A 27,495-nucleotide genomic window follows, 5' to 3' on the forward strand; every position below is an offset into this window, starting at 1 on the left:
GATGAGTGCAGGGAATAAGATACTTAAAAGACTTTTCAAAATTACTCAGTAATAAGTAATTTGACATTCTCCCTTCACAATAACTGACAATGACAACTATTTAAATGAACTGCTCAATTCCAAAAAGGGTGAAAACATTTGCCAATATAGAATATCTTGCTTTCCCGTATAATTAACAATGCTACCCTTCCAAACACAAATTCATGTGAAACCAGGAGTTGGAAAATAGAGCACATCTTAACTAACTTTAAGCTCAACTTTAGGGTGGACCCATAAAATCTGCACATTGCTGTGTTAAACATTCACATGCTACAGAATTCCTTAGCCCTTGGCCATAGTTCTACTCAAAGTGATAATGCTGGATTCAGTCTGATCTGTGATTCTTCTCAGGGATGAGGTATGTGCTAATCATCAAAGTCTGGAATACCATCATAGGAGTAATCCCAGTAGCCTTTGGATGCATAGTAAGTGATGCACAGGTGGTAAAATCCTGGTAGGAACACCAGTATGCCAATAATCAGGACAGGAACAGCTCAGTCTGCTCCCCCTTTGCTGATCTATCCAGCTAGGAGGAGGGAGCCTACGATAATGAGAAAGGCACCAATCAAAAACAGCACTGTAGCAAGCGCAGTGGCCTTATATGGAATCTTAGGAGGGCTTTTCTTAAACTGAAGGTCAATGTAGCCGTCGTCTGTGCTGGTGAGCCTTGAGTATTTCATTTTACTATTAGAGATTCCAATAGCCAGGTTGGTATGGGATGGCATCATAAAACAGTGACACAGCTACAATCTGAAGGTCGCACCAGGCCACCCACCCGCTGACAGCTGATAGCTCGCTCACTGTTGATGCAAGAGTCTAAGGGCTCATGGCAAAATTCACCCAACCACCTCCCTGCCTGCACTCATGAACAATCCTTTCAACCTGTCTTCTGTCTGCATCTCTGCCTGTCAGTTTCTGTCTCCTGTTTCCTTCCACTGCTGCTCAAGTTTTATTTACTTATTTATTGCTTCCAGGGTTATCGCTGGGGCTATGTACCTCCACTACATATCCACTGCTCCAGGAGGCCATTTTTTCCATTTCCATTACCTTTATTATTGTTATTGCTGCTGTTGTTGTTGCTGGACAGGACAGAGAGAGATCAAGAGAGGAGGGGAAAACAGAGAGGGAGAAAGACAGACACCTGCAGATCTGTTTCAGCACTTGTGAAGTGACCCCCCCCCCCAGGTGGGGATCTGGGGGCTAGAACCAGGATCCTTATGCCAGTCCTTGTGCTTTATACTAAGTGGGCTTACCCCACTGCACTACCCCGGCCCCAATTTTTTTTTTTTTACACAACTGCATCCAAAGCAATAATCCTTACAGAGTTGTCTCCCCACACAAGCTCTTCAGCACCAGGAAAGACCACTAGCTGTTTCACCTACTGTATAACTGGAGTAGGGAAAAGGAGAGTATCAATTGGGTTGACTGGCTACGGAAGAAGGGCAAACGCTAGAAGAATAAAGTTGGGTTACCATACTTTGGAAGTCCCACATGGAAGCAGGCCCACTCTACCTATCAGCCCCCTAGTGGCTGGATGACTATAGGATTTTGACTGACTGAGTTTCCAACTTCTCTTGACCCACTCAGGGTACCAGAAGTTATGAACTGGTGTCTAGTTCATGGTTGATCTCTGCGGGGAGCCAGGGATGAGAAACACTTGATTTCTTTAGTCATTCTGATTGACAACTCAGTGCTTGATATGCCCTCTACTTGTGTGAAGGCTGTGTCACAGAAGAAAAGCAATCTGTTAGGCCAGCGAGATAACTCCCCTGGAAGTGTCTGCCTCGCCATATGTGCAACCCAGGTTTGTGCCCAGCTCTCACTGCACAGGGGGGGGGGGGTAGGGGGGGGAGGGGGGAAGCTTCGATGCTGTGGTGTCTTTCCCTTCGTCTCTGTCTTAGGAAGTCAATTTACAGCGGGAAGCCCAGGTGATGACAAAATAAGTTGTTAAGTATGGTATACCTTCTTGAATTTCAACGGAATAAAAGTCCTACTTATGAGAGAGAGTAAGGGAGAGAGGGAAGGAGGGATAGAAGAAGAGGGAGAGGGACAGAGAAGGAGAGGAAGAGGAAAGGAGAGGGACGGAGAAGGAGAAGGGGAGGGAGTGGGAGAGGGAGGGAGTGGGAGGGAGGGAGAGAGAGAGAGAGAGAGGAGCTGGGAATTAACTCATGACTTCATACTTGGAAGTCCAATATTTGTGGGCAGGGTGGTGGTGCACTAGGTTAAGCGCACATATTATGAAGTGCAATGACCTGAGCAAGGATTCTGGTTTGAGCCCCCAGCTCCTGCAGGGGGGTTGCTTCACAAGTGGTAAGGCAGGTCTGCAGGTGTCTCTCTCCCTCCCCTCCCCTCTCAATTTCTCTGTCCTAGCCAATAAAAATGAAAAATGGCCTCCAGTAGTAGATTTGTAGTGCTGGCACCAAGCCCCAGCAAAAAAAAGTCAACACTATCTATTGCACCACCTCCTCTGCTTAAAAAAAAAAAAAAAATCAAGTTTATGTCCTAGACTTTTTAGATCTATGGAGATGACTGGGCAGAAAGTAAGGGACCAGTATCCCAGATATTCTCTAATTTGAAGGAAAGTGACATTGGGGTGTTCCTTTCTTTTTTTTCATTTGCATTTCTCTGACAATCAATGACTTGGAGCATTTTTTTCATGTTTATTGTCCTTTTGGATCTCTTCTATGGAGAATATTCTGTTCATATCCTCTTCCCATTTTTGGATGGGGTCATTTGTTTTTTTGTTGCTGAGTTTGGTGAGCACTTTATATATTTTGGTTATTAGTCTCTTATTTGATATATAGCATGTAAAGATCTTTTCCCATTCTGGGAGGTATTTTTCCTTTTTTTTTTTACCAGGGCACTACTCAGCTTTTATGGCCATGCTAAGGACTGAACCTGGAAGCTGAGCCTCAGGCATGGAGGTTATTTGCATAACTATTATGCTATCTTCTCAGCCTTGGGGGATTGTCATTATTATCAATTTTGCCTTTCGAGACTCAAGTGCCTGAGTCCTCATGGCCATTTTTTTTCCCTTTTCTTTTTCTTTCAATAGAGAAACAGAGACACCTGTAGCATGCTCCACTGTTTGTGAAGCTTCTTTTCTGTAGGTGGGGACCAGGAACTTGAACCCAGCTCTTCACACATAGTAACATATGTGCTCTATCAGGTGAACCACCACTTGGCCCTGGATATCCTTTTTCCCCCTTTTGTTGCCCTTGCTGTTTATCATTGTTATTGCTGTCATTGTTGTTGGATATGACAGAAATGAAAAGGAGGGGAAGACAGAGAGGGGGAGAGAAAGATAGACACCTAAAGACCTGCTTCATTGTTTGTGAAGCAAAATCCCTGCAGGTGGGGAACCCGGGGATCGAACCAGGATCCTTGAGCCGGTCCATGCGCTTTGCACCATGTGTGCTTATTAACCTGCTGCATTCCTGCCCAGCCCCCAGGAGATCCTTTTTTTTTTTTTTCACTTTTTTTTTATTGGAGAATTAATGTTTTACAACCAACAGTAAGTACAATAGTTTGTACATGCATAACATTCCCCAGATTCCCATATAACAATACAACCCCCACTAGGTCCTCTGAATCCTTCCTGGACCTGTATTCTCCCCACCCACCCACGCCAGAGTCTTTTACTTTGGTTCCATACGCCAATTCCATTTCAGGTTCTACTTGTGTTTTTTTTTCCTGATCTTGTTTGTCAACTTCTGCCTGAGAGTGAGATCATCCCATATTCATCCTTCTGTTTCTGACTTATTTCACTCAACATGATTTTTTCAAGGTCCATCCAAGATCAGCTGAAAAACGGTGAAGTCACCATTTTTTATAGCTGAGTAGTATTCCATTGTGTGTATATAGCACAACTTGCTCAGCCACTCATCTGTTGTTGGACACCTGGGTTGCTTCCAGGTTTTGGCTATTACAAATTGTGCTGCCAAGAACATATGTGTACACAGATCTTTTTGGATGGATATGTTGGGTTCCTTAGGATATATCCCCAGGAGAGGAATTGCAGGATCATAGGGTAGGTCCATTTCTAGCCTTCTGAGAGTTCTCCAGACTGTTCTCTACAGAGGTTGGACCAATTGATATTCCCACCAGCAGTGCAGGAGGGTTCCTTTGACCCTCTCCAGCATTTGCTGCTGTTCCCTTTTCTGATGTATGACATTCTCACAGGAGTGAAGTGGTATCTCGTTGTTGTCTTTATTTGCATTTCTCTGACAATCAGAGACTTGGAGCATTTTGTCATGTGTTTCTCGGCCTTTTGGATCTCTTCTGTGGTGAATATTCTGTCCATGTCCTCCCCCCATTTTTGGATGGGGTTATTTGTTGTCTTGTTGTTGAGTTTGGCAAGCTCTTTATATATATTGATTATTAGCCTCTTGTCTGATGTATGGCATATAAAGATCTTCTCCCATTCTGTGAGGGGTCTCTTGGTTTGGGTAGTGGTTTCTTTAGCTGTGCAGAAGCTTTTTAATTTGATGTAGTCCCATAGGTTTATACTTGCCTTAGTCTTCCTTGTAATTGGATTCGTTTCATTGAAGATGTCTTTAAAATGCATGCGGAAGAGAGTTCTGCCAATATTTTCTTCTAAGTATCTGATAGTTTCTGGTCTAACATCCAAGTCCTTGATCCACTTGGAATTTACTTTTGTATTTGGTGAAATACAGTGGTTCAGTTTCATTCTTCTGCATGTTTCAACCCATTTTTTCCAACACCGTTTGTTGAAGAGACTCTGCTTTCCCCATTTAATAGTCTGAGTCCCTTTGTCAAAGATAAGACATCCATAGATGCGGGTGCTCACTTCTGGGCTCTCAATTCTATTCCGCTGGTCAGTGTGTCTATTTATGTTCCAGTACCAAGCAGTTTTGATGACAATGGGCCTACAATACAATTTGAGATCTGGGAGTGTGATGCCTCCAGTTCTGTTCTTTTTTCTCAAGATTGTTTTGGCAATTCTAGTTCTTTTCTGGTTCCAGATAAAGATTTGTAGCATTTGTTCTATTCTCCTAAAAAATGTGCTTGGGGTCTTGATGGGGATAGCATTAAATTTGTATATGGCTCTGGGTAGTTGCTGGGATATTGTGCAGATGCAGTCACATCTGCCATGTTGTCCCCTCAGGCTACTGCTAGTTCCCACAAGAGTTGGGACATTCTCAGAGTGCCTGTTTTGCCATGTTGTGCCCTCAGGGCATTGTCTATTTCTCCTCGATATTTGGAGTGCTTTGGTTACTCCTCCCCCCTCCCATTCTCATGAGAGTTATTATCCTATCCTGGAGTGCTATGGTTACTCCTCCCCCTTCACATTCTCACGAAAGCTACTCCTATAAAAGCCCTTCTTCCATACTTCGCTCTCTTGCCAGTGCTTCAGTTTGGTGTTCAGACGCAGGAAAGGTTGCTGTGTGAGGCGGCCATTTTCGCTACCTCCACGTGGCCCAACCGGTTTCTCTAGCACCCAACTCTGAGGTGCCAGCGCAAATAAAGATTTGTGTTCCCTCTTCGCTCTGGACCTCCTCTCTCTCTTCTCTACAGCACACAACAACATCTGGTGCCCAATGTGTCCCGCACTCATGCCCGGCCTGAGGTCCAGAAAAGCCGCCCAGACACAGGTAAGTGGCAGCCGCCTGACTCTGTGGCCCTGCATTTCCCCTCACCATGGGATTTTTTTCGTTTTATGAGGAGGTGTCCCAGACATTATCTCCTTCTCTCCTGGGACAGGTTCTCGCTCTCAGAGACACTTTAATTTTCGCTACACCATGGATTCTCATAGCTATAATCGCTACTTACAAGATATGTACAATGTGGTCTGCCATGAGGATAAGCGACCTTGAGGCTGAGATACGAGAGTTAAAGCATATGTGCTTAATACTTAGACGCCCTAAACGATCAGCAATTAGTCCCAAAACTTCCATCCCCACAGACACGTACATGTGTTCGGATGCTCCTCCTTTGACCCTGCCCCCAGCTGCCATGGTTTCGGCTTCCCCTGAGGCTTCCGGTTCTCTAACCCCTCCCCCTGCTGATACCTCATCATTAAGAGACTTGCTTCGATCCCTCCCCCTGCTGATACCTCATCATTAAAAGACCCTGAGGTTTCTGCTTTGACCCCTCCCCCTGATGATACCTCATCATTAAGAGACCTTGTGGCGGAAATACAGCAGTTATATTTTCAGCGTTTACAGCCCTTAAAACTTTTGCAGTCTGTCCCAAGAGCACGTCCCCGTAGATACGCACTCAGTTTCCCCTGTAGCCACTACGGCAGCTTCCACTTTTGTAACTCTTTCCCCCGTGTCATCAGACCAAGTCCACACTTTCCCGGTAAATGTGGCCCCCAATAGACAAAACCCTCAGGTGTGGCACCCATACTCCTCCAAAGAGCTCAGAGAACTCAGACAAGCCAGGAAGGAGGACGGAATTCACGTTCCATGGACCAAGTCTATTTTAAGGAGTTTTTACCAGCATCTAAATACACCCCAGGACTGGAAAGACCTGGTTTGTGCTGCATTGCCAGACCTCCTCTATCTACAATGGAAGGCATGCTTCCATGACGAATGCTCTAGACAATCGCAGGAAAATAGTAACAAACAGATATCATGGAATTTTGATGCATTGTTTGGAGTAGGAGAGTTTGAAACTGGAACTCAGCAGGCAGAAGCCAAGTTTCCAACCGGTTATTTTGAACAGGTACGCATCTGCACAACACAAGCATGGGAAAGGTTAACCCCAACCACAGTAGAGGCCTCAGTCCCTATTAACTCTCTTCACCAAAACACTGATGAATCCTTAGCGAATTTCATCTCAAGAGTGAGGCAAACCTTAGAGAGAAAGGTTTATAATCCTGAAATCCTCTCTTTCCTCCTGCGTTCTATTGTCTGGGATGGCATGATACCACAATTCCGTCAGGCATGCCTTAGTCTTAAACACCTACACCCAGATAATTGGATTTTAGTGACACAGGAACTTACATCAGGCAATTATGGGGCACCCGCTACAACACAGGTTTATGCAGTTACCCCACATAATCAAAATGGGGCCTGCTTTCAGTGCGGTTGCCAAGGGCACTAGCGTAACCAATGTCCAGATAAGCTGTGACCATGCCTCCAGTCAGGGCAACCCCACCTCCAGTCAGGGCAACCCCACCTCCAGTCAGGGCAACCCCGCTTTCAGTCAGGGAGCCAGAAGCCACGAACACCATGTCCTAGATGTCAGAAAGGGTTTCATTGGAAGAGAGATTGTTGGTCTAAATTTCATAAAGATGGCACACCCCTGAATGGTACAAATTCGGGGCCTGAGATTTTGTGGACCACTCCTATTTTAGAACGCGGTCACTCTACTATGACAGTAAAGATTGGCAATATTCCTTTTAAATTTTTGATTGACACAAGAGCAGAAAAGACGATTTTAAGGCAAACAGAGGTTCCCCAAAATTGGGAGCTCCTCCCGGGACCCCGGATTCATGGGGTTGGAGGGGTGACCCAATCATTTCTCACACGAGATTCGCTCATGTGGGAAGACCGGGAAGGTTCTACCAGACACTTTTGCTCTCTGGTAGCTGATATTAGCACCAACCTACTGGGCAGAGATCTTCTGGAATGTCTTGATGTTAGGATATCCACAGATGCCTCTGCAGAGCGTAACACCTGCTCCTGCGAGACCAGATCTAATCAGCACCCCCCAATACTAACTGCCACTGTTGTAGCCAAACTCCCCGCTTAGGCTGGCTTTCTAATGAGCCTGTCTGGGTGGAACAGTGGCCTCTGCCTAGGGATAATCTAGAAATTTTAAAAGAGCTTGTCCAAGAGCAGTTGTCCTTGGGACACATTCGTCATTCTTGAAGTCCATGGAATACTCCTGTCTTTGTGATTAAAAAGCGCTCAGGAAAATGGCACCTCCTCCAAGATCTCCATGCGGTTAATAAAACCATGCAGATCTGGGGCTCCCCCCAAAGGGGTTTGCCTCTTGCTTCTACAATTCCCACGGGAATTCCAACCATAGCTATTGATATACAAGATTGTTTTTCTCTATCCCCCTGCATCCTCAAGATTGTAAACATTTTGCCTTCTCTGTTCCTTCTATTAATAACGCCAGCCCTGCGGATAGATTTGAATGGGTGGTGCTGCCCCAAGGCATGGCCAATAGTCCTACAATTTTTCAAGAGGCTGTTAAATCTGCCCTTTTTCCATATATCCATAAGGGCCTTAATGTTTTTCATTACATGGATGATGTATTAATATGGGGAAAATCAGATACAGATCTCTGTGCCCTACATGATTTTCTCATTCCTGCATTAAAGAAAAGTGGCCTTAATGTGGCTCCTGAGAAGATACAGCTAATTCCTCCAATATCTTTTTTAGGTTCAGAGATTTCTCTAATGCAAATTCGTCCCTTAAAACCTAGTGTTATTTTTCCTTCTAACCTCACTCTTGCTTCTTCATAAAGTTTTCTTGGAAATTTAAATTGGCTTAGGCAGTATCTTTATCTGCCTACAAGCTGCCTCCAACCACTGTTTGACCTGTTAAAAGGAAACAAACAGCCCTCCTCAAAATGTAGGTTAACTCCCGAGGCCTCCTCGGCACTGGAAAGGGTTAACCAGGCCCTCCAGGACATGCACCTTGTTCGATTCTCCCTCTCCTCTCTGGTAAACCTTCTAATATTTAACTCCCCACAGTAGTAGGGGCATTGTGGCAGAACCATGGGGTTCTCGAGTGGCTTCACACGCCAGTAGCATTCATGGTTCGCCAAGGAAGAAATAGGTCTGTGCAGGTCTTAGGGAAAGAACTGGATCTAATTATTCTGCCCTTTTCTCTCACAGATACAGAGTGGCTCATACACCATCATTCCCGCTTTGCCATAAGCTTCGTGGAGTTTCCAGGACAAATAGATAACCATTTTCCTTCTAATAAATTGATAGTTTCTTTACCTCTTTTGCCTCTACTATTACCTAAACTTTTCTCTCGAGATCCCATTCCTTCTGCTCCTACAGTCTTCACTGATGGTGGAAAAAAAGGAGCTGCTGCCCTTATATATCACCCGGACAAACAACCCCCTAAACCTCTCTTTACTGAGCTTCCTGATAATTCCCCTCAGTACAAAGAACTTTATGCTGTTTTCCTTGCATTAAAAGCTGTACCAGAATCCTTCAACCTTTTTTCTGACAGTGTGTATACTGTTAACTTACTTCCATGGCTTGCTCGTTTCTATGTAAAAATTGATGACAATCCACTTTCCCCTCTTTTGATTCAAATCGCCTCTATGCTCTCTTCTCAAACCCAACCACTATATATTCAGCACCTTCATTCCCACAGCCCTCTTCCTGGTTCCCTGTCCGGAGGGAATGCTGCAGCTGACCACCTTGCCTCCACAGGAGCTCTCCTAGTCTCTGTCTCTGATCCTGCTGATTTCCATTCTCTAACCCATGTTAATCTTAAAGGCCTTCGAGCTCAATTTCCTGATGTTCCTTTACCACAGTTAAAACGTATCCTAGCTACATGCTCTTCCTGTGCAAGTCTCATACAAACACCTGCTATTCAGACTCTTGTTGTTAACCCCTGAGGCTTAAAAGCTAATGCTATTTGGCAAATTGATGTCACCCACATACCAAACTTTGGCAAACAAAAATATGTTTGTCTCAATTGATACCTTTTATAAATTTATGTGGGCAACAGCTCAGACAGGAGAAAGCACTAAAAAGCTTATAAGCCATATGCTCTCCTGTTTTGCTGTGATGGGCTTACATCTTCAACTGAAAACTGACCATGGACCTGCATTTACCAGCAAACAATTTAAATATTTTTGTTCCCTCTGGAACATTACTCATACCACAGGCATTCCCTATAATCCACAGGGACAAGGCATTGTTGAGAGGGCCCATCAAACCCTTAAGGCTCAATTAAATAAAAATAAAGGAGGAATGTACCCCCTCAATATCCAGCTAGCAAAAGCCTTAACTACGTTAAATCTCTTTAATATTTACAATAACTCGGACTTACCTCCTATTATTCTTCACTGGCAAACACCATCTACTCTCCCATCTATTAAGGTAAAATGGAAAGACCCACTTGATAAAATTTGGAAAGGGCCTGACCCTCTATTGACCATGGGAAGAGGTTTTGCATGCATTTTCCCACATAATTACTCTAAACCTGTCTGGGTTCCTGCCCGCCATGTCTGACAATACCCTCATGATGGCACTGTTATCCCTGAAGAACAAGAAATACAAGAGGACTAGCTGCAGGATACATCCCAGGATCCATTATATGACATGGCAGCACCTACAAAAGTTGGCTCACAGAGCCCTCTCTCTTACCCCTCCCCTGAATGTCTTGTTATGACTGGCCAGTTGTGTTTTGTGAGTGAGTGTGTTGAATGACCAAAAATTTTTGCATGACCCATCTGCACAGAGTACTCTATAAGGTAATTTTATATTTTATATAAAAATGCTGGATGCAGCCAAAATTTCTGGAGACGTCCAGAAAAATTCCAAAAATTTTTTCTCTCTTTTGATTTTATATATAAGTTTTGGTATATATGTAAGTGTTTAGTCTTAAATGGTGTGAGTAATGACAGATATAAATTTGTTTCTTTTTTAATGATATGTTTTTATAACAAAAGTTTTTTTTTCCTCCTGTGTGTTATAACTAAATGTTTATATGTATGTTTCAAGTTTGGTAAAATAGTATCTTAACGGTTAAAAGTGTAACCTTGAAGCTATACACTACCAGGAAAGGTAAAGTTAATTTGCTAAAGTTACTAACTATTTAAGGTAAAGTCTAAATAGTTAACGTGACAATATATCCCCAAAACTAAAATGCAAATTCTGTATACAGGACGCTTTTGGAGGGCCCCCAAAAGTGTCCTGTAAACTATCTTGTAGAAATTAATCCACAACAGATCTGGCATCAATCTGGCACTACAAATGTTAAAACCATTGTCACTAACATACGTTAACTCTCTAAGTAACCTGAGTCTGTTTATACTCCAAAGTAAAAATGGTTAAAAATCAATATATATATTTTAACTATAACTGGTCCAAAGATCCTGCTGTAGAGACTGCTACAGGAGGTCACATTAGATGACCTTTTAATAAAATCATAAAGATATTCAAACCAATTATAATCATCGAGGTATCAATTATAGTAAACCTCTAACTTGTTACAAGTTTTATTTTTTTCACAAGTAAGTGAGTACAGCTATCAAGCCTTCATATGAAGAATCATCTGTTCATATAGTAAGGTATTAAACTATAAAAAGTTCCTCCATACACAACCTATGTAAATTAACAACATTCACATATTCTTGTAAACTTAACTGGGGTATCTTGTCTTGCCACCATAGGCCTGCCTTTGTCAGCCAACAATTTAAAGTTGTTTCCCTTTATAACATCACCCATGCCACAGACATCCTTTACTACCCCCAAAGACAAATGGCTGTTCCCCTAGACATCACATCCACTGAATGCTTCCCTTAGACTTGAGATATGATCCCACCTCTTCATACCAATGGATACATTCCCTCTTTATTACCTGTCTACCCTTAGTTGTGGGACCCTAGCTTGTTTTACTTCTGCTCACAATAGGTCCTATAATTCTTTTTTTTAAACATTTTAATTTATGAGAAAGAGAGGAGGAGAGAGAAAGAACCAGATATCTTTCTGGTACACATGCTGCCAGGGATCGAACTTGGGACCTCATGCTTGAGAGTCTAACACCTTATCCACTGCGACACCTCCCAGACCACGGTCCTATAATTTTTAATAAGCTCATGGCCTTTTTGCAACAACAGATTGATGCCATAAAGATGAAACCTATACAAACTCACTATCATAGGCTGGACATGGCAGAATATTGAGTTGCTGTGGAGGATTTGCCCCCTTCCATCAGAACGTCCACCATGTAGAGGACTGGCTAGCCAATGACAGGTAAAAGGGAAACTAGTGCTATCCAATCAACCTAAGACAGGGCACCTGGTACTACTGGGCAAAAATGACCAGGTGTTCCAATGACAGGTAAGACGGAAGGCTAATCCCCAACTAAGATAGGCACAGTCCACCCTGCCACAAAACAAAGTCCGCCAAACATCAAAACATGATATAAGAAAGGGGGCCATGTGAGGAGCCACATGTGCCCTCAAGGTTGCTATTGGCATGGCCATAGAGTTTATATTAAAAGATAGTTCCTGGGAATCGGGCAGTGGTACAGCGGGTTTAGTGCTGTACCACTGCACTTAGGTGGCGCTAAGTGCAAGAACTGGCTTGAGGGTCCCAGTTTGAGCCCCTGGCTCCTCACCTGCAGGGGAATCGCTTCACAGTGGTGAAGCAGGTCTGCAGGTGTCTCTTTCCTCTTCTCTGTCTTCCCCTCCTCTCTCCATTTCTCTCTGCTCTATCCAACAACCACAATATCAGTAACAACAACAATATAATTACAACAATAAAAGAACTAGGGCAACAAAAGACAAAATACCAAAAAAAAAAAAGATCCTGCTTCCCTACACCTTAGAGTCCTTGTTAAAAGATAAGTTCTTTTTCCCCATGAATCACCCAGGACCTTCCAGATAGCAGCTGACTACCATGACAAATAATATAAAATAATAATAATAAATGAATAGGAAAGATACATCCCCCAATACTCAGTTGGCTAAGGCACCAAACCTCTTTTTCTATAAAGCATTCAAATCAGATGCCCTGCTAACCACGAGAAGCAGATTGTTTGTGTTTCTTCCACAGGAATCCCAGAAAAAACCATCTGGACCCCTGCACACCCTGACATCACCCACTAGATGGCACAACTACAGTGGCACACCCCCCCAAAACCCTAGATGTCACCTGACGCGATCTGAAGAACCTGATTCACAGACTCCAAGGACAGAACTTTTTTACTGCCTGTCTGCCTCTCCTGCTTCTGCTTTGACCTGTCACGTTTTGGCGGTTCCAGCTCACTCTCTACAGAAAAGCAGAATTCCAGAGGCTGACCTTCCTCATGCAGCATTTCATCCCCTGCCATTTCTCCCCCTAGTCGCCTACTTTGGACTGAGACTTCTATCGGACTTGCTGGTATACCCTTTGGACACTTGAGACAATTTCACAGCAGCTTCCTTCCCTTCACGTTGCTGGTTTTTCATAGACTGACCCTGAGTAGTTCATAGACTTTACAGACTGTTGCCCTGGCCATTAGATAAAAGGAAAGGGGGAGATGTTGGGAAATTGTGCAGATGCAGTCACATCTGCCATGTTGTCCCCTCAGGCTCCTGCTAGTTCCCACGACAGTTGAGACATTCTTGGAGTGCCTGTTTCGCCATGTTGTGCCCTCAGGGCATTGTCTATTTCCCCACGATATTTGGAGTGCTTTGGTCACTCCTCCCCCCTCCCATTCTCATGAGAGTTATTATCCTATCCTGGAGTGCTATGGTTACTCCTCCCCTTTCCCATTCTCTCGAAAGCTGCTCCTATAAAAGCCCTTCTTCCATACCTCGCTCTCTTGCCAGTGCTTCACTTCGGTGTTCAGATGCAGGAAAGGTTACTGCGTGAGGCGGCCATTTTCGCTACCTCCACGTGGCCCAACCTGCTTCTCTAGCACCCGACTCTGAGGTGCCAGCGCAAATAAAGATTTGTGTTCCCTCTTCGCTCCGGACTGCCTCTCTCTCATCTCCGCGATACACAACAACAGGTAGTATATTCATTTTGATGATGTCAATTCTACCAACCCATGAACATGGAATATCTTTCCACTTCTTTGTGTTTTTTTCAATTTCCTTGAGTACTGACTCATAATTTTCAGTATACAAGTCTTTTACTTCTTTGGTTAGGTTTATTCCTAGATATTTTATTGTTTCTGTTACTATAGTAAAAGGAATTGATTTCCGGATTTCAACTTCTTCTAACTTACTGTTTGCATAAAGGAATGCCACTGACTTTTGAATGTTAATTTTGTAGCCTGACACCTTACTGTATTTCCTGATGATTTCCAAAAGCTTCTTGCTGGATTCCTTAGGTTTTTCTGTGTATACTATCATGTCATCTGCAAATAGGGAGAGTTTGACTTCTTCTCTTCCAATCTGTATCCCTTTAATTCCTTGCTTCTGCCTGATTGCTATGGCAAGAACTGCCAACACTATGTTGAATAGTAATGGTGATAGTGGGCAGCCCTGTCTAGTACCTGATCTGAGTGGATATGCTTCCAGTTTTTCACCATTGAGTATGATGTTGGCTGTAGGTTTGCTATATATAGACTCCACTATCATCAGGAGTTTTCCATCTATTCCCATTTTTTGTAGTGTTTTGATCATAAAGGGATGTTGTATTTTGTCAAAGGCTTTTTCTGCATCAATTGATATGACCATGTGGTTTTTGGTCTTGCTTTTGTTGATGTGGTGGATCATATTGATTGATTTACGTATATTAAACCAACCTTGCATGCCTGGGATAAACCTCACTTGGTCATGATGAACAATATTTTTAATATACTGCTGTATCTGGTTGGCTAGAATTTTGTTCAGTATTTTAGCATCTATGTTCATCAGAGATATTGGTCTGTAGTTTTCTTTTTTGGTTGTGTCCCTGTCTGCTTTTGGTATCAGAGTGATGTTAGCTTCATAGAAGCTGGCAGGGAGTATTCCAGTGTCTTCAATCTTCTGGAAGACTTTTAAAAGTAGAGGTATTAGTTCTTCTTTTAAGGTTTTGTAGAATTCACTTGTAAAACCATCTGGCCTAGGACTTTTATTTTTGGGGAGATTTTTGATAACTGTTTCAATTTCATTAGCTGTGATGGGCCTGTTCATGTTATCCACTTCCTCTTTATTTAGTTTTGGAAGTTGGTAGGTATCTAGGAAATCATCCATTTCTTTCAGGTTCTCTATCTTGGTGGCATATAGTTGTTCATATAAGCTTCACATAATATGTTGAATTTCTGCGGTGTCTGTTGTGATATCTCCTCTTTCATTTACTATCTGATTTATTTGGGTCTTCTCCCTTTTTTGTTTTGTGAGTCTGGCTAAAGGTTTGCTGATTTTGTTCACTCTTTTGAAGAACCAACATTTACTTTAGTTGATCTTTTGTATGGTTTTCTTATTCTCAATGTTATTTATTTCTGCCCTAACTTTAGTGATTTCTGTCCTTCTTGTTGCTTTAGGATTCCTTTGTTCTTCTTCTTCTAGGTCTTTAAGATGTGCAATCAGGCTGTTTATTTGTGCTTTTTCTTGTTTCCTAATGTGTGCTTGTATAGCTATAAACTTCCCTCTCACTACTGCCTTAGCTGTGTCCCAAATATTTTGGTAGCTTGTGTCTTCATTTGTATTGAAGTCTCGAAACATTTTGATTTTTTCTTGATTTCCTCTTTGACCCAGAGGTTGTTAAGAAGTGTACTATTGAGCTTCCACATTTTGGGCCTATTAATAATATTTTGTTGATTGTTAAGTGTTAGTTTAATTCCATTGTGGTCTGAGAAGATGTTTGGGATGATTTCAGTCCTCTTGAATTTGCTGATGCTGTCTTTGTGGCCTAACATATGGTCTATCCTTGAGAATGACCCATGTGGATTTGAGTAAAATGTGTATTACAGTTTCTTGGGATGAGTGACTCTGAAAATATCCAATAGTTCTAGTTTATCTATGTCTTCATTTAGCTCCTTTATGTCTTTATTGATTTTCTGCCTGGATCATCTGTCCAGTTGAGAGAGTGGGATGTTGCAGTCCCCTACTATGACTGTGTTGCTGTTAATATATTGCTATAGCTCTTTCAGTAGATGTTTGATGTATTTAGATGGCTTCTCATTGGGTGCATAGATGTTAATAATTATTAAGTCCTCTTGATAGACTGATCCTCTGAGCATTAAGTAGTGCCCATTCCTACCTTTTTTAATCTTATGTATTTTGAAGTCTATCGTGTCAGATATGAGAATAGCTTTTCCTACCCTTTTTCGTGGGCCATTGGCTTGTATGATAGTTTTCCATCCTTTCACTTTATGTCTGTATTTGTCTTGTTGAGTTAGGTGGATTTCCTGTAGACAGCATATTGTTGGGTTGTATTTTCTGATCCATCTTCCTACTCTGTTTCTTTTAATAGGTGAATTCAAGCCATTGACTTCAGGGTGTCTCTCTCCTTCTCTGGCAGGGTGACCTCCAGGGGAAATGTAATGGGCTGGTTATTTCTCGCTCACGACAGGGGTGACACAAAGTAAAAGACACCAGGGGACTCTTAGCCTGCCTAGAATCTGAGTCCTAGAGTCCCAGAATCCTAGAGTCCCTTTATTAGCAAAGTTGACATGAGTTAAATAGAAAAGCAATGAAGTTAATTATTGTTGAAATATGACAGAAATTACAGGTTTCTTAACAGTCAGCATGCCCCTAAGGTAGGGGGCTGGTATGACAGGAATTGATGAGATACAAAACAGTTATTCTCCATGACACAAGCAACTTAATTATCCAAAGGTATTTGAGAGAAGCATAGGGGTTAAACTCGTAGGGTGAGACAGAGAGAAGATGAGTATCAAAAGGCCATATAGTTTGGAATTTCTCTTGTCTGGGGTCTGAGGTGTGTGATGAAGTGTGTGATAAGGTGTGTTCTTCTGTGATCAGAAGGTGACTTTGAATAAGTGAATCTGCTGCCATGTGGCCTGTGGTTAATGGAGGGAAGTACTGGGGTATCTGTGGGCCTGAGAGTCAAGAAGGAAAGAACCAAGTCTGAGTTTCCCCCCTTATGCTCACCTCGGTTGAGAGAGACTTACCAAGAGGTTATCTTCTCAGACCTCCATCCAAAGATGGGGGTGGTTCTCCCTAAGCTCTATCAGGCTTACACATGTTCCCAACATATTTCCTTAGCTAATGTTTGGATGTTGAACTCGTTATTTTGTGTTTCACCCTTTGGGGGGCTTTTAGCTGGACTCTTGTCCTGGTTCTATTCTCCAATATTTCTTCTTGTTGGTCTACCCATTTTATATATTATGTTATGAGTTCCCTCTCTTAGTACTTTTCAAATTACTGATCACTATTTCCTGGATTGACTTGTGTGTAAGTAAGGTAATTAAAGGGTTCACAGTGGTGGAAGTTAACAGTTGTTTCAATAGTATTTTAATCCCTGAGTTGGAGCTCAGTGATTTAAAAGCCTCTTATTTATTTATTTATTTTTTCTTCTCTGTAGGCTATGAGAGCCTGAGGGCTTCTAACCATAAGTAGGCTTCTTAACTTAATCACTAACTCCTGACAAAGAGATATGGCAGGGTGTGGCAGATAGTCCGGTGGTTATGCAAAGAGACTTTCACAGCCCCACAGCTATGCCACTGAGGTATAGGTCTTCTCCTGAATTTCCTGGTTAGATCTCTGTCCCCCGGTGTCCCTCCCTGCTGCTGCTCCAGATTCTGAGGGCAGTAGCAATGGAGACTCAGGGTTGCACTTGGTGAGTTTCCGGGGAGTCCTCTCCTCCCTTCAGCTGTCCCCTTGTTGGTGGAACAGACTGGAGGTGGTGTCTCAACTGATAGACCATTGGACTGTTACCAGTCACTTAGTCTCTCCCTAGGCTCCTCTCTGTCATCAGCCACCTGTGTTTCCACTCACCGGTGCTTTGGTGGGTTCCTGTAGTCATTCTAGTCGTCTTGTTTCAGTTCCAGGTGGTCTCCTTTGGTATTCCTAGTTGATCGGGGAGAAGAGAGGAGAGGAGAGAAACAAATCTGCTGCTGCTCTTAGCCCGCCTCTGGAAGTCCCAGGAGATCCTTTTTTAAAGATCTTATCAGCATGAGGGTGAAGGAGAAACAGAATCAGAGCATCACTCTGGCACGTAATTCTGGGGATTGAACTCAAGACCTCATGATATATATATATATACATATATATGTTAGAGGCAGTAACTCTAAAATAGTTATAGTTGCTTTTTAAGTTTGAGTTTTAAGAATAGTTTAAATATAGTTGCTTTTTGCCTTCCTGACCAGTGAGGTGGAAAATTCCTTGCCCTTTTCCCCTCGACAGAACCTGAGAGGCCATCAATTATTTTGACAGACCCTGCAGCAAGCAGGACTCCTCATGACCTCTGCAACAGAATACTGTTACCAGACAGTTAAAAATGGCCTGACAAATGATGGCCCGATAGATTGCAAACAGATGGTCGGTGGTCCCAACAAAGAACTAAAGAATGTGGTGACCCCCACTTTGGCAATGACCTATTGGTCTGGTGTGATGTTTAGAAATAGCCCATGCTTTGCTCTGAATGGATCAGGCTTTTGCTAAGTTTGAAATGATTGGATATAGGCAGATAAGGTGATGTGTTCCCCCTCCCTGAGTGTAGTCTGAATTCCTATAAATTGTATGGTTTGAGCTTTGTTCAGGGTCGAGCTTGGTAGACTAACACCAGTCACCATCTCGGCCCGGATTGCAATTCGTGAATAAACATCTTTTTCTTCCTTGCAGTGGATGGTGGTTTGATTTCACTCGCTAACAATATATATATATATATATATATATATATATATATATATATATATATATATATTCCCTTTTGTTTATTGTTGCAGTTCTTGTTGTTGATGTCGTTATTGTTGGATAGGACAGAGAGAAATGAAGAGAGGAGGGGAAGACAGAGAGGGGGAGAGACAGACACCTGCAGACCTGCTTTACTGCCTGTGAAACGACTCCCCTGCAAGTGGGGTGCCGGGGGCTTGAACCAGCATCCTTATACCGGTCCTTGCACTTAACCTGCTGCGCTGTCTGACTCCCACCTCATGCTTTTAAATCCAGTACCCAGCCATTGTACCATCTCTTGACTATAGCATTGTTAGATTATTTTTTTTGGGGATGCATGACTTCACCACACACTAGGTTATTTTTTCATTCAACCAGAGACGGGCAGACGCCACGGCACCAAAGCTTCCTCTCCAAGGGAAGAAGGAAGCACTGCTGCCATCGTGGTGGGGAGCACCTTCTTTTAAACAGGACAAGCATGCTGCCCTGGTGGGTTATTCCATCTCTGCTCAAAGAGCTGGCAGGCCTGCTTTGAGCTTGGCTAGGCCATGCCCATACGCTGAGAACCTGAAAGGCTTATTGTTCAGGTGGCTGAGAGCCCAGCTGCTGTGAAAGGCTCACTGTTTCAGATGTGAAATGGTCAACTGTTCCCAGGGTAAAAGGCAATCAAATTGTTTTTAAAAAAAAATTCTTTGGGGGTGGGGGTGGGGTGCTGGTTGGGAGGGGTAGGTGCAAAAGGTAGAATGTACATAAGGAATAGAAATGCTATGCTCAACTTTTTTGGTGGGGTGGTAACTTCTCTGCTTATGTGGTATTAGCTGTGTCCCCATTTCCCTCTGTCACACTGGAGTCTATTCACAATTCATTAATTCACCTGGTCTCTGCAACAGACTCCAAGGACAGTCAAATAAGGCACCAAGCAGACAACCTCAGACTTCACAAAATACCCCAAGAAATCTGGAAGGTTTTTTTTTAATTGCCACCAGGGTTATCACTGGGGCTTGGTGCTGGCACTATAAATCCACTGCTCTCAGTGACCATTTTTTTAGATAAGACAGAAATTGAGAATGGAAATGGAGATAAGAGACCTGCAGACCTTCTTCATTGCTGGGTCCTTGTGCATGGTCATGTGTGCACTATAATGTGTACAAAAACAGCCTTTCTTCTCATGGTCACATAGCTCCAATTTTTTTTTTTCCTCCAGGGTTATTGCTGGGCTCAGTGCCTGCACCATGAATCCACCGCTCCTGGAAGCCATTTTCCCCCTTTTTGTTGCCCTAGTTGTTGCAGCCTCGTTGCGGTTATTATTGCCATTGTTGACGTTGCTTTGTTGTTGGATAGGACAGAGAGAAATGGAGAGAGGAGGGGAAGACAGAGAGAGGGGGAGAGATAGACACCTGCAGACCTGCTTCACTCCCCTGCAGGTGGGGAGCTGGGGGCTCGAACCGGGATCCTTACACCGGTCCCTGCGCTTTGCACCACGTGCGCTTAACCCACTGCGCCACCGCCCGACCCCCCCAATTTTTTTTTGATAGAGAACAAAGGGAGATAGTGTTTTCGCCGGGCTGGCTTCACGGGTGGGTAACAGACAACCCGGGACTCATGGCTGGGTTGTACGCAGTATCTCTTTATTCATGCAGGACGCAGCACAATCTATACCAAGCTAAGCTAAACTAAAACTAACCTAAAACGAACAATGTTGTCTTTATATATACTTCCCAAGTAGGGTGTAAACAAGATGTGACATACAGAGGGTGGAGAGAAAAGTGACTGGTGAAAATCAGGGTGTGACGAGAGGGGGCGGAGCAGGCAAGAATTATACCACTGAACCACCAATGCCCTGGAGGGAGGGTGGTGCTTGTTAACAGCGGTTATGTAAATAGAATGAAGTGGTTATGTAAATAGAATAGTGTTAAGCAGGGGGGATTAAACTAATGAAACAGAAGGGGTTTTTAGAAGTATACCAACAATTCCCCCTTTCTTTTTAACTAATGGCCATAGTATCAGGATTGTGGGGAGAATAGAAACCTATATCGTACAGGCGTTTTTCAAAAGAACTGGCATAAGACATGGAAAACAAAATAGGCGAGCAGCAATAACCAGTGTGATGCCAAGGGGAATGTTTCTTGCCTCAAAGGGCAAGGCTTAGCAGGCGAAAGGGCATTTCCTGCCTCTGTGGGCATAACCTAATAAGGAGGGGGAGTTTTCTGTCTCTGCCTGAGGGGACATGGTCTATAAAGTCTCAAGGCAATTGGGAGTGAGAAAAATACTGGCAACACTACTTTACTCTCATGAGGTCCTTACACATGGTAATGTGCATGCTTGACCAGTTATGCCACTGCCTGGCCACTCTTAGAAACTTCATGCAGTAAGAAAAAGAATGGCTTTCTCTCAGTACTTAGCAGTTTCCTTCAGTGTGGCCAAGCCTGGAAGAAGGAAGAAGAAAGGAGAAGGAGGAGGAGGAGAAGGAGAAGAAGCAGAAGGAGAAGGAGGAGGAGAAGAAGGAGAAGGGGAAGAGTAAGGGGAGGAGGAAGAAGAAGGAGAAAACACACACACACATGCACCCCACTCTTGTACCTGGAAGAAGAGAAAACACACACACGCACATGCACCCCACTCTCTCAGTACTTAAAAGTTTCCTCCAGTGTGGTCAAGCCTGTACCTGGAAGAAAACACTCACACACACACCTGGAAGAGAGAAAACACACACACACACACACACACACGCACACACACCCCACCCCACTCTCCAAGTGAGCTACTTTGCTAACCCGAAGTAAAACACATTGTCAAAGTGAAAGATTCTAATGAATGTTACGTCACACAAGATGGTTAGTATGGTTCCAAATAGCTCACTTGGTAAAAGATTTGCACATCTCCTGAAGTTCCTGGTTCAAGCCCAGTGCCCCATGTGCCAGAGTGGTATTTCTCTCACATGAACCTTTCACATACAAAATATACTGAAAAAAAAATCCATGCAAAAATACTGAAATAATTACTTTAGTAGAAAAAAAAAATCAAAATAGCATCATAAAATTGCATACCAGATGAAAAAATACAAAAGAAATGTGAAAATCAAGCATGGGCTAGAAATAGTTTTAGAACATAAATGAATAGGAAAGCCAAAGTGCTGAGCACTGAAATCTGTTTCAGATTTTATTTTCAAAGAGATTTATGATGAGATATGAGAGAGAGACAGAGAGAACCAGACATTACTCTGGTATATGTGCTGCCAGGGATTGAACTCCAGACCTCATGCTTGAGTCTAATATTTTATTCACTGTTATCACTCCCTGGACTGACCCAATCTATCTATCTATCTATCTATCTATCTATCTATCTATCTATCTATCTTTTTTAAAACCAGAGACTGCTCAGCTTCTTATCTATGGCAGTGTGACTGAACCTGGGAGCCTAACATGTGAGTCCTCTTGCATAGCAATTATGCCATCTCCCTGTCTTAGCTCTCAATTTCATTTAATGTGTGATCTTTGGTTAGCTACTCTAAGCTTCAATTTCCTCATTTGAAAACAAGTAATACTGTGCTTTCAATCTATATGCTAGTGTTGAATAGGAAAATACATGAAAAGTTCTAACATGATGTCTGTCAGTGTGTGATGTGAGTTCTAAATAGAAACAAACTTTCAAAGTTTTATTAGCTGAGTTTTTTTCTTGCCTTGGTGTGGGAAAAAAAAAAAAAAGAAATCTGACAAAGTTGCAAAGATAGCACATGAAAAACCTGGGAGATAAAATGCCCAAATCTCCTGTTCCTCTGAGAATTCAGGTGAGGATTCTGCTGCAACCTAAAACAGACTGAACCAATATGACATTGAATTATAAAAATTCTTGGAAATTATCACTTCAGACCATTAAAAAAAAAAAAATCACCAAATACACTTGAAAGTGGTTTTACTGTAGCACAATTTATATCAAAACAGAAGTAGTTTATGATATCAATTCTAACATATACAACACTTAAGTCATTATATGAATTTAAATTTTTATTTGTGTATTCCACTGTAGTGCTGTGACAACAAAATGACATCTGTGTACCAGAGCATACATACATCATCAGTAAGATGTAACTTTTCATTACACCACTGCTAGAATATTTAGCTTTTTGTAGAACACATAAGCATATAAGATGGCCACACCAAATAAATTTCTGTTTTTTTTCCTTTAGATAATCTTAATTTTTCTTAACAGTAATACTTTTCAACCTCACTGTTAATAGAATTGTAAATTTTCTGGGAAATGGGGTGCAGGGGGCATGGACTCATTCAACTGTGTTATACTGTAATGTTCTCTAGAGTAGTCTCACACACCGATAAGGAACTGTCATCATAATTAAGGGCTAGTTACTGTTGTTAGTTGTACAATGGTAAAGTTCTTTTGAATATTATGGTTAGCCCACTAATATATGAAAAATGCCCTTTCCACTTATGCAGAAGAAAAAATATTCAGAAAGTTATTTTTTGGCCTTGCTATGTCAAAAAGTCAGCTGTACAAAGATCTACGTGTCAAACCTAAAATTATAATTTTAAAAGTCTATTAAAAACAAAAAATGTCATGCATGTTTATCAATTATGCAGAGGCTTTAAAACTGTTGCAAGACCATATAATATATATTAGCTTTTATACTGCTAATGCACAACTAACAGCAAACTTGATTAGATTAACAGAAATCTGTCTTAATTACACCTTTATATATCACACTAGAGAGACAAATGCCACAAGATCTGCAGAAACATTCAGCTCTGAGCACTTAAATGGCAGGGTAACTTTTTGTGTTATAATCCATTACACACAGTAACAAAACGAAAGGATAAAATTCTGCAGTCTCACGTTACAAAAAAACATACTGCTGTAAGTAGAAAGAAGGGTAAGAGATAGCATATATAACACAAAATAACTAGTGTCAAAGAGCAAACAAAATATCTAAAAATGTCAAAATACACGTAGCAACTGAAGCACAAATACTGCATTAAATACAGTAAAGATTTAATATGTCTAGTTAATAAGACACAAAACAAGGGGACCTAGAGTAACCAGTAAATAAAACCAAAAAAAAAAAAAAAGAGGGAAATATCTGAACCACAGTTTTCCCCTAGCTGGTGCACACATTCTGTTCTGGGTGCCTTTGCATTCATATAATATCTAACACTGTACATTTAAGATTTTAATATCATAGAAAAACTTGGTTCTTCCATGAAATTCTTTAAAGTCTTGATAAATTTTTCAAAATAGACATTATTATGAATGAAACACAGCCAACAAATGGGCACCTGTTGTTTTAACACTGCAGATTTACAGAATCTTTTTAAAAGTTATCATAATCTTTTTTGTCTTTCTTCCCCTCAGCTTCAAATCCATCAACTCCATCACTATCCCTTCTTCGTTTCCTGTTGTTGTGGATGTTAAAACGCTGGCTCATTTGGGGTAATGGATCCATGCCCAGAACTTTGTGTATCTGGCGGAATGCAAGGAGTCTCAATGCAAACTGCAAAAAAAAAAAAAAAAAAGTCAGAATTAGAGTTGAAACAATATTAATTTTTATTAGGTTTACATTCTTACACATTATTAAAAAACATGCAACAAAAGAAACCTCATACAATATTGGCTTCATAACTGAAATTCTTCATACCTTCTGGGACTTCTATTTTCAGATTTTTCCATAGGGCTTGAACCTGATGCTTCATATATTAGGTAAGGTGCAAAGTCTAGAGGGTAATCTACCTCCCAGTCCCTTGACACTATTCTGTTTCTCTCATAAATAAACACACCTATAAAAACCTTATTTGCGGGGGACAGGTGGTGATGCATCTAGTTAAGCATACCGCAACGTGCAAGAACCTGGGTTCAAGCTCCTGGTCCCCACCTGTAGGGGGAAAGCTTCACGAGTAGATGTGCAGTGCTACAGATGCTCTCTGTCTCTCTTCTCTTTATCTCCCCTCTCCTCTTAATTTCTCCCTGACTTTATCTAATAAAAAATAAGTACTAAAAAAATATTTTCCATGTATGTAACCCACATTTAAGATTGGCCCTCACTTCATTGAAGGAAACTGTGCTGTTTTCTCCCTCTTTTACTATTTGAAAAAGTCAGCCCGGGGGCCAGGTGATGGCTCACCTGGTTGAGTGCACATTACAGTGCACAAGGACCCAGGTTCAAATCCCCAGTCCCCACCTGCAGGGGGAAAACTTTACAAGTGGTGAAACAGTGCTGCAGGTGTCTCTCTGTCTCTCTCCCTCTCTCACCACCTTCCCCCTTGATTTCTGGCTGTCTTTATTCTATAATAAATAAAGATTAATTTTAAAAAATAAATGCTCAATTATACATTTATTTAAAAAGTCAGCCCGTAGTGGTGATACCGTCATAACAAAACAAAACTCCTTCAGTACTATGTTTATAAAGAAAAAGAAAAAAAAAAGAAGAAAGGAAAAACTATATAGTAAAAGCCACTTAAATGAGTGTATCCATTTTTGATTCAGTACCACTTATATTTCTCCCTTTTCTTCTTGAAAAACACTTGCAGACTTGCTTCAACTTTTGTGAAGTGACCCTCTTGCAATTGGAGAACCAGGAGCTCAAACTGGGATCCTTGCTCGGGTCCTTGTGCTTTGTACTATGTGTGCTTAAACCGGTGCACCACCAGCTGGCCCCAATTCTCTTTTTCTTTTCTTTTTTTTTTTTTTTAATATTTATTTATTTTCTTTTTGTTGCTCTTCCTGTTTTTATTGTTGTAGTTATTATTGTTGTTGATGATGTCATTGTTGGATATGACAGAGAGAAATGGAGAGAGGAGGAGAAGACAGAGGGGAAAGAGAAAGACACCTGTAGACCTGCTTCACCTGTGAAGTGACTCCCCAGCAAATGGGAAGCTGGGGGCTTGAACTGGGATCCTTACCCTGGTCCTTGCGCTTTGTGCCACGTGCCCTTACCCCACTGCGTTACCGCCCGACTCCCCAATTCTCTTTTTCTATGGCAACCCACAAGCATAGGTACAGGTGTGGGCTGTGCATGTAAATATGTTATGTACACACACATGCACACACCAGGTTTATAAAAAGGGCAGCATTTGAAGGTACTACTTATGAACTAAAATTCAACTCTCACTTTAAGGCTACATATACACAGGGAATACATTTGCATCAAAACATGGGCTTTTCAAATCATGACGCTCCCTTCACCCCCTAAATATTTGTGCATTCTAGACTAAATATACTATACTACTGAGTCTAGATATTTGTTCTTTCTGGGCACATCTATATCTCATTTAAGTTCTAAGACTGCTACTTTCTTAAGTGAGAAGATAACTTTCAAAACAGAAATGACTTCTCCCTAAGATTCGGTAATGAGATGGGGGTGGGGGTGGGAGAGACACCACAGCACCAAAATTCCCTTCACTGTACGGGGCTCAGATACACGACAAAGCAGCCACTATCCACACAGGTTATTTTACTGGCCCAGATACTGCTTTCATCCTCATTTTATACACGAGTAAGCAGAGCTGGTATTCAAACTCAGGGAATTATGAGTCCAGAGTTTCAGCTTTTTTAAAAAGAGATTTATTTATGCAAGGTAAGTGAGAACCAGTGAGAACAAGAGCATCACACTGGCACACTTGGTTTTAGAGATAGAACTCTGGCCACGCTTGCAAATCTAGTGCAACCTCCTAGGATACTAAAGTTTCAACTTTTAATTAATTACCTGACAACCTTTTCAGTGACAGAGTAAATTGCAATAAGCAAGTGCCAAAAATAGCACATTATGATTATACAACCAAAAAACACAAATAGCTTTTCTATTGATCTTGATGTCTAAGTATCCAGAGTTAGTGAGACACTAAAAATACTGTTGCATATTTACCCTATATATTCTCCACCCCATCCCCCCCCAAGCCAGCACTTATCAGCTCTGGCTTAAGAATAATAAACCTAAAAATACCTTAAAATTTAAGGGCAGTGACCAAGCAAAGTTTTGTGATTAGGGACACTATAGTACCTGTGCACTGGATGTGATGTCTTCACGCTGCTGGTCAGTCATTGTTGCTAAGGTATCAAAGGGATCCTTTTCACAAGGATCTAGAAGTCCAGGACTACCTGCAGATGATCATAGGGGAAAAAGGCATTAGCACTATCCATGTATAAAAGAAGAATTCTTTTATTTATTTTCCCTTTTATTGCCCTTGTTTTTTATTGTTGTTATAGTCATTGCTATTGTTGTTGGATATGACAGAGAGAAATGGAGAGAGGAGGGGAAGACAGAGGGGGGAAAGATAGATACCTGAAGACCTGCTTCACTGCCTCTGAAGTGACTCCCCTGCAGGTGGGGAGCTGGGGGCTTGAACTGGGGATCCATAAGCCGGTCCCTGAGCTTTGCGCCATGTGCGCTTAAGCTGCTGCGCTACCACCCGACTCCCAAAAAAAGAATTCTTATTGAATTATCAAATATACAAACATTAGAAGGAAGGAAGCAACACTGACCTTTAAGAATTATCCCTGAAGAAATGCACTCAAAAACTCTTCTCAGTGCATCTCCAGGACTCTGAGGACTAGTAGCACTACTGATTGCTTTCTCTACTAGTAACTCCATAGCCTAAAATTAAAACATAAAAAATAAACTTAATAGTTTGTAGACCAAAGGAATTACTTACTTCAAACAGCAGAATGAAGATATGAAGTCATCATTACATTTTTTGAAGATGTAAAAGATTTTATATCACAACAGAAAATAAAATTACTGTTCCTAAAACCATCCAAAAATAAATAACAAAGCAAAAAACAAACCTCAGTAAAGCAACACAAATTCACATGTAGCAATTGATGCTCAGTAAAAATGTAAAATAAGATAGGCTTTTTGGGAGTTGGGTGGTAGCTCAGCAGGTTAAGCGCAGGTGGCGCAAAGTGCAAGGACTGGCATAAGGATTCCGGTTCGAGCCCCTGGCTACTCCACCTTCAGGGGAGTCGCTTCATAGGCGGTGAAGCAGGTCTGCAGGTGTCTATCTTTCTTTC

The 27,495-nt window shown here is 41.8% G+C and overlaps 2 protein-coding genes across 6 annotated transcripts in view; both read right to left on the minus strand.

Annotated features, from left to right (window-relative positions):
* Positions 1 to 41: 41 nt before the first annotated feature.
* On the minus strand, positions 42 to 873 carry LOC103120140 (transmembrane protein 230-like). The gene is given in 1 exon segment (XM_060191195.1): positions 42 to 873. A coding segment is annotated over 1 exon segment (363 nt). The 5' UTR covers positions 768 to 873; the 3' UTR covers positions 42 to 404.
* A 21,502-nt stretch (positions 874 to 22,375) lies between these two features.
* Positions 22,376 to 27,495, minus strand: part of ZFR (zinc finger RNA binding protein) — a 79,136-nt gene continuing 74,016 nt past the window's right edge. For all 5 annotated transcript variants that reach the window (XM_060191205.1, XM_060191207.1, XM_060191206.1 and 2 more), the window contains 3 exons: positions 26,968 to 27,079; positions 26,486 to 26,583; positions 22,376 to 23,983 (listed from right to left, as the gene is read on the minus strand). In XM_060191205.1, coding sequence (XP_060047188.1) covers positions 23,804 to 23,983; positions 26,486 to 26,583; positions 26,968 to 27,079 — 390 coding nt within the window. In that variant the 3' untranslated portion in view covers positions 22,376 to 23,803. The remainder of the gene's footprint in view (positions 23,984 to 26,485; positions 26,584 to 26,967; positions 27,080 to 27,495) is intronic.

Source organism: Erinaceus europaeus, chromosome 5, assembly GCF_950295315.1.
Source record: "Erinaceus europaeus chromosome 5, mEriEur2.1, whole genome shotgun sequence".
NCBI classification, from domain to species: domain Eukaryota; kingdom Metazoa; phylum Chordata; class Mammalia; order Eulipotyphla; family Erinaceidae; genus Erinaceus; species Erinaceus europaeus.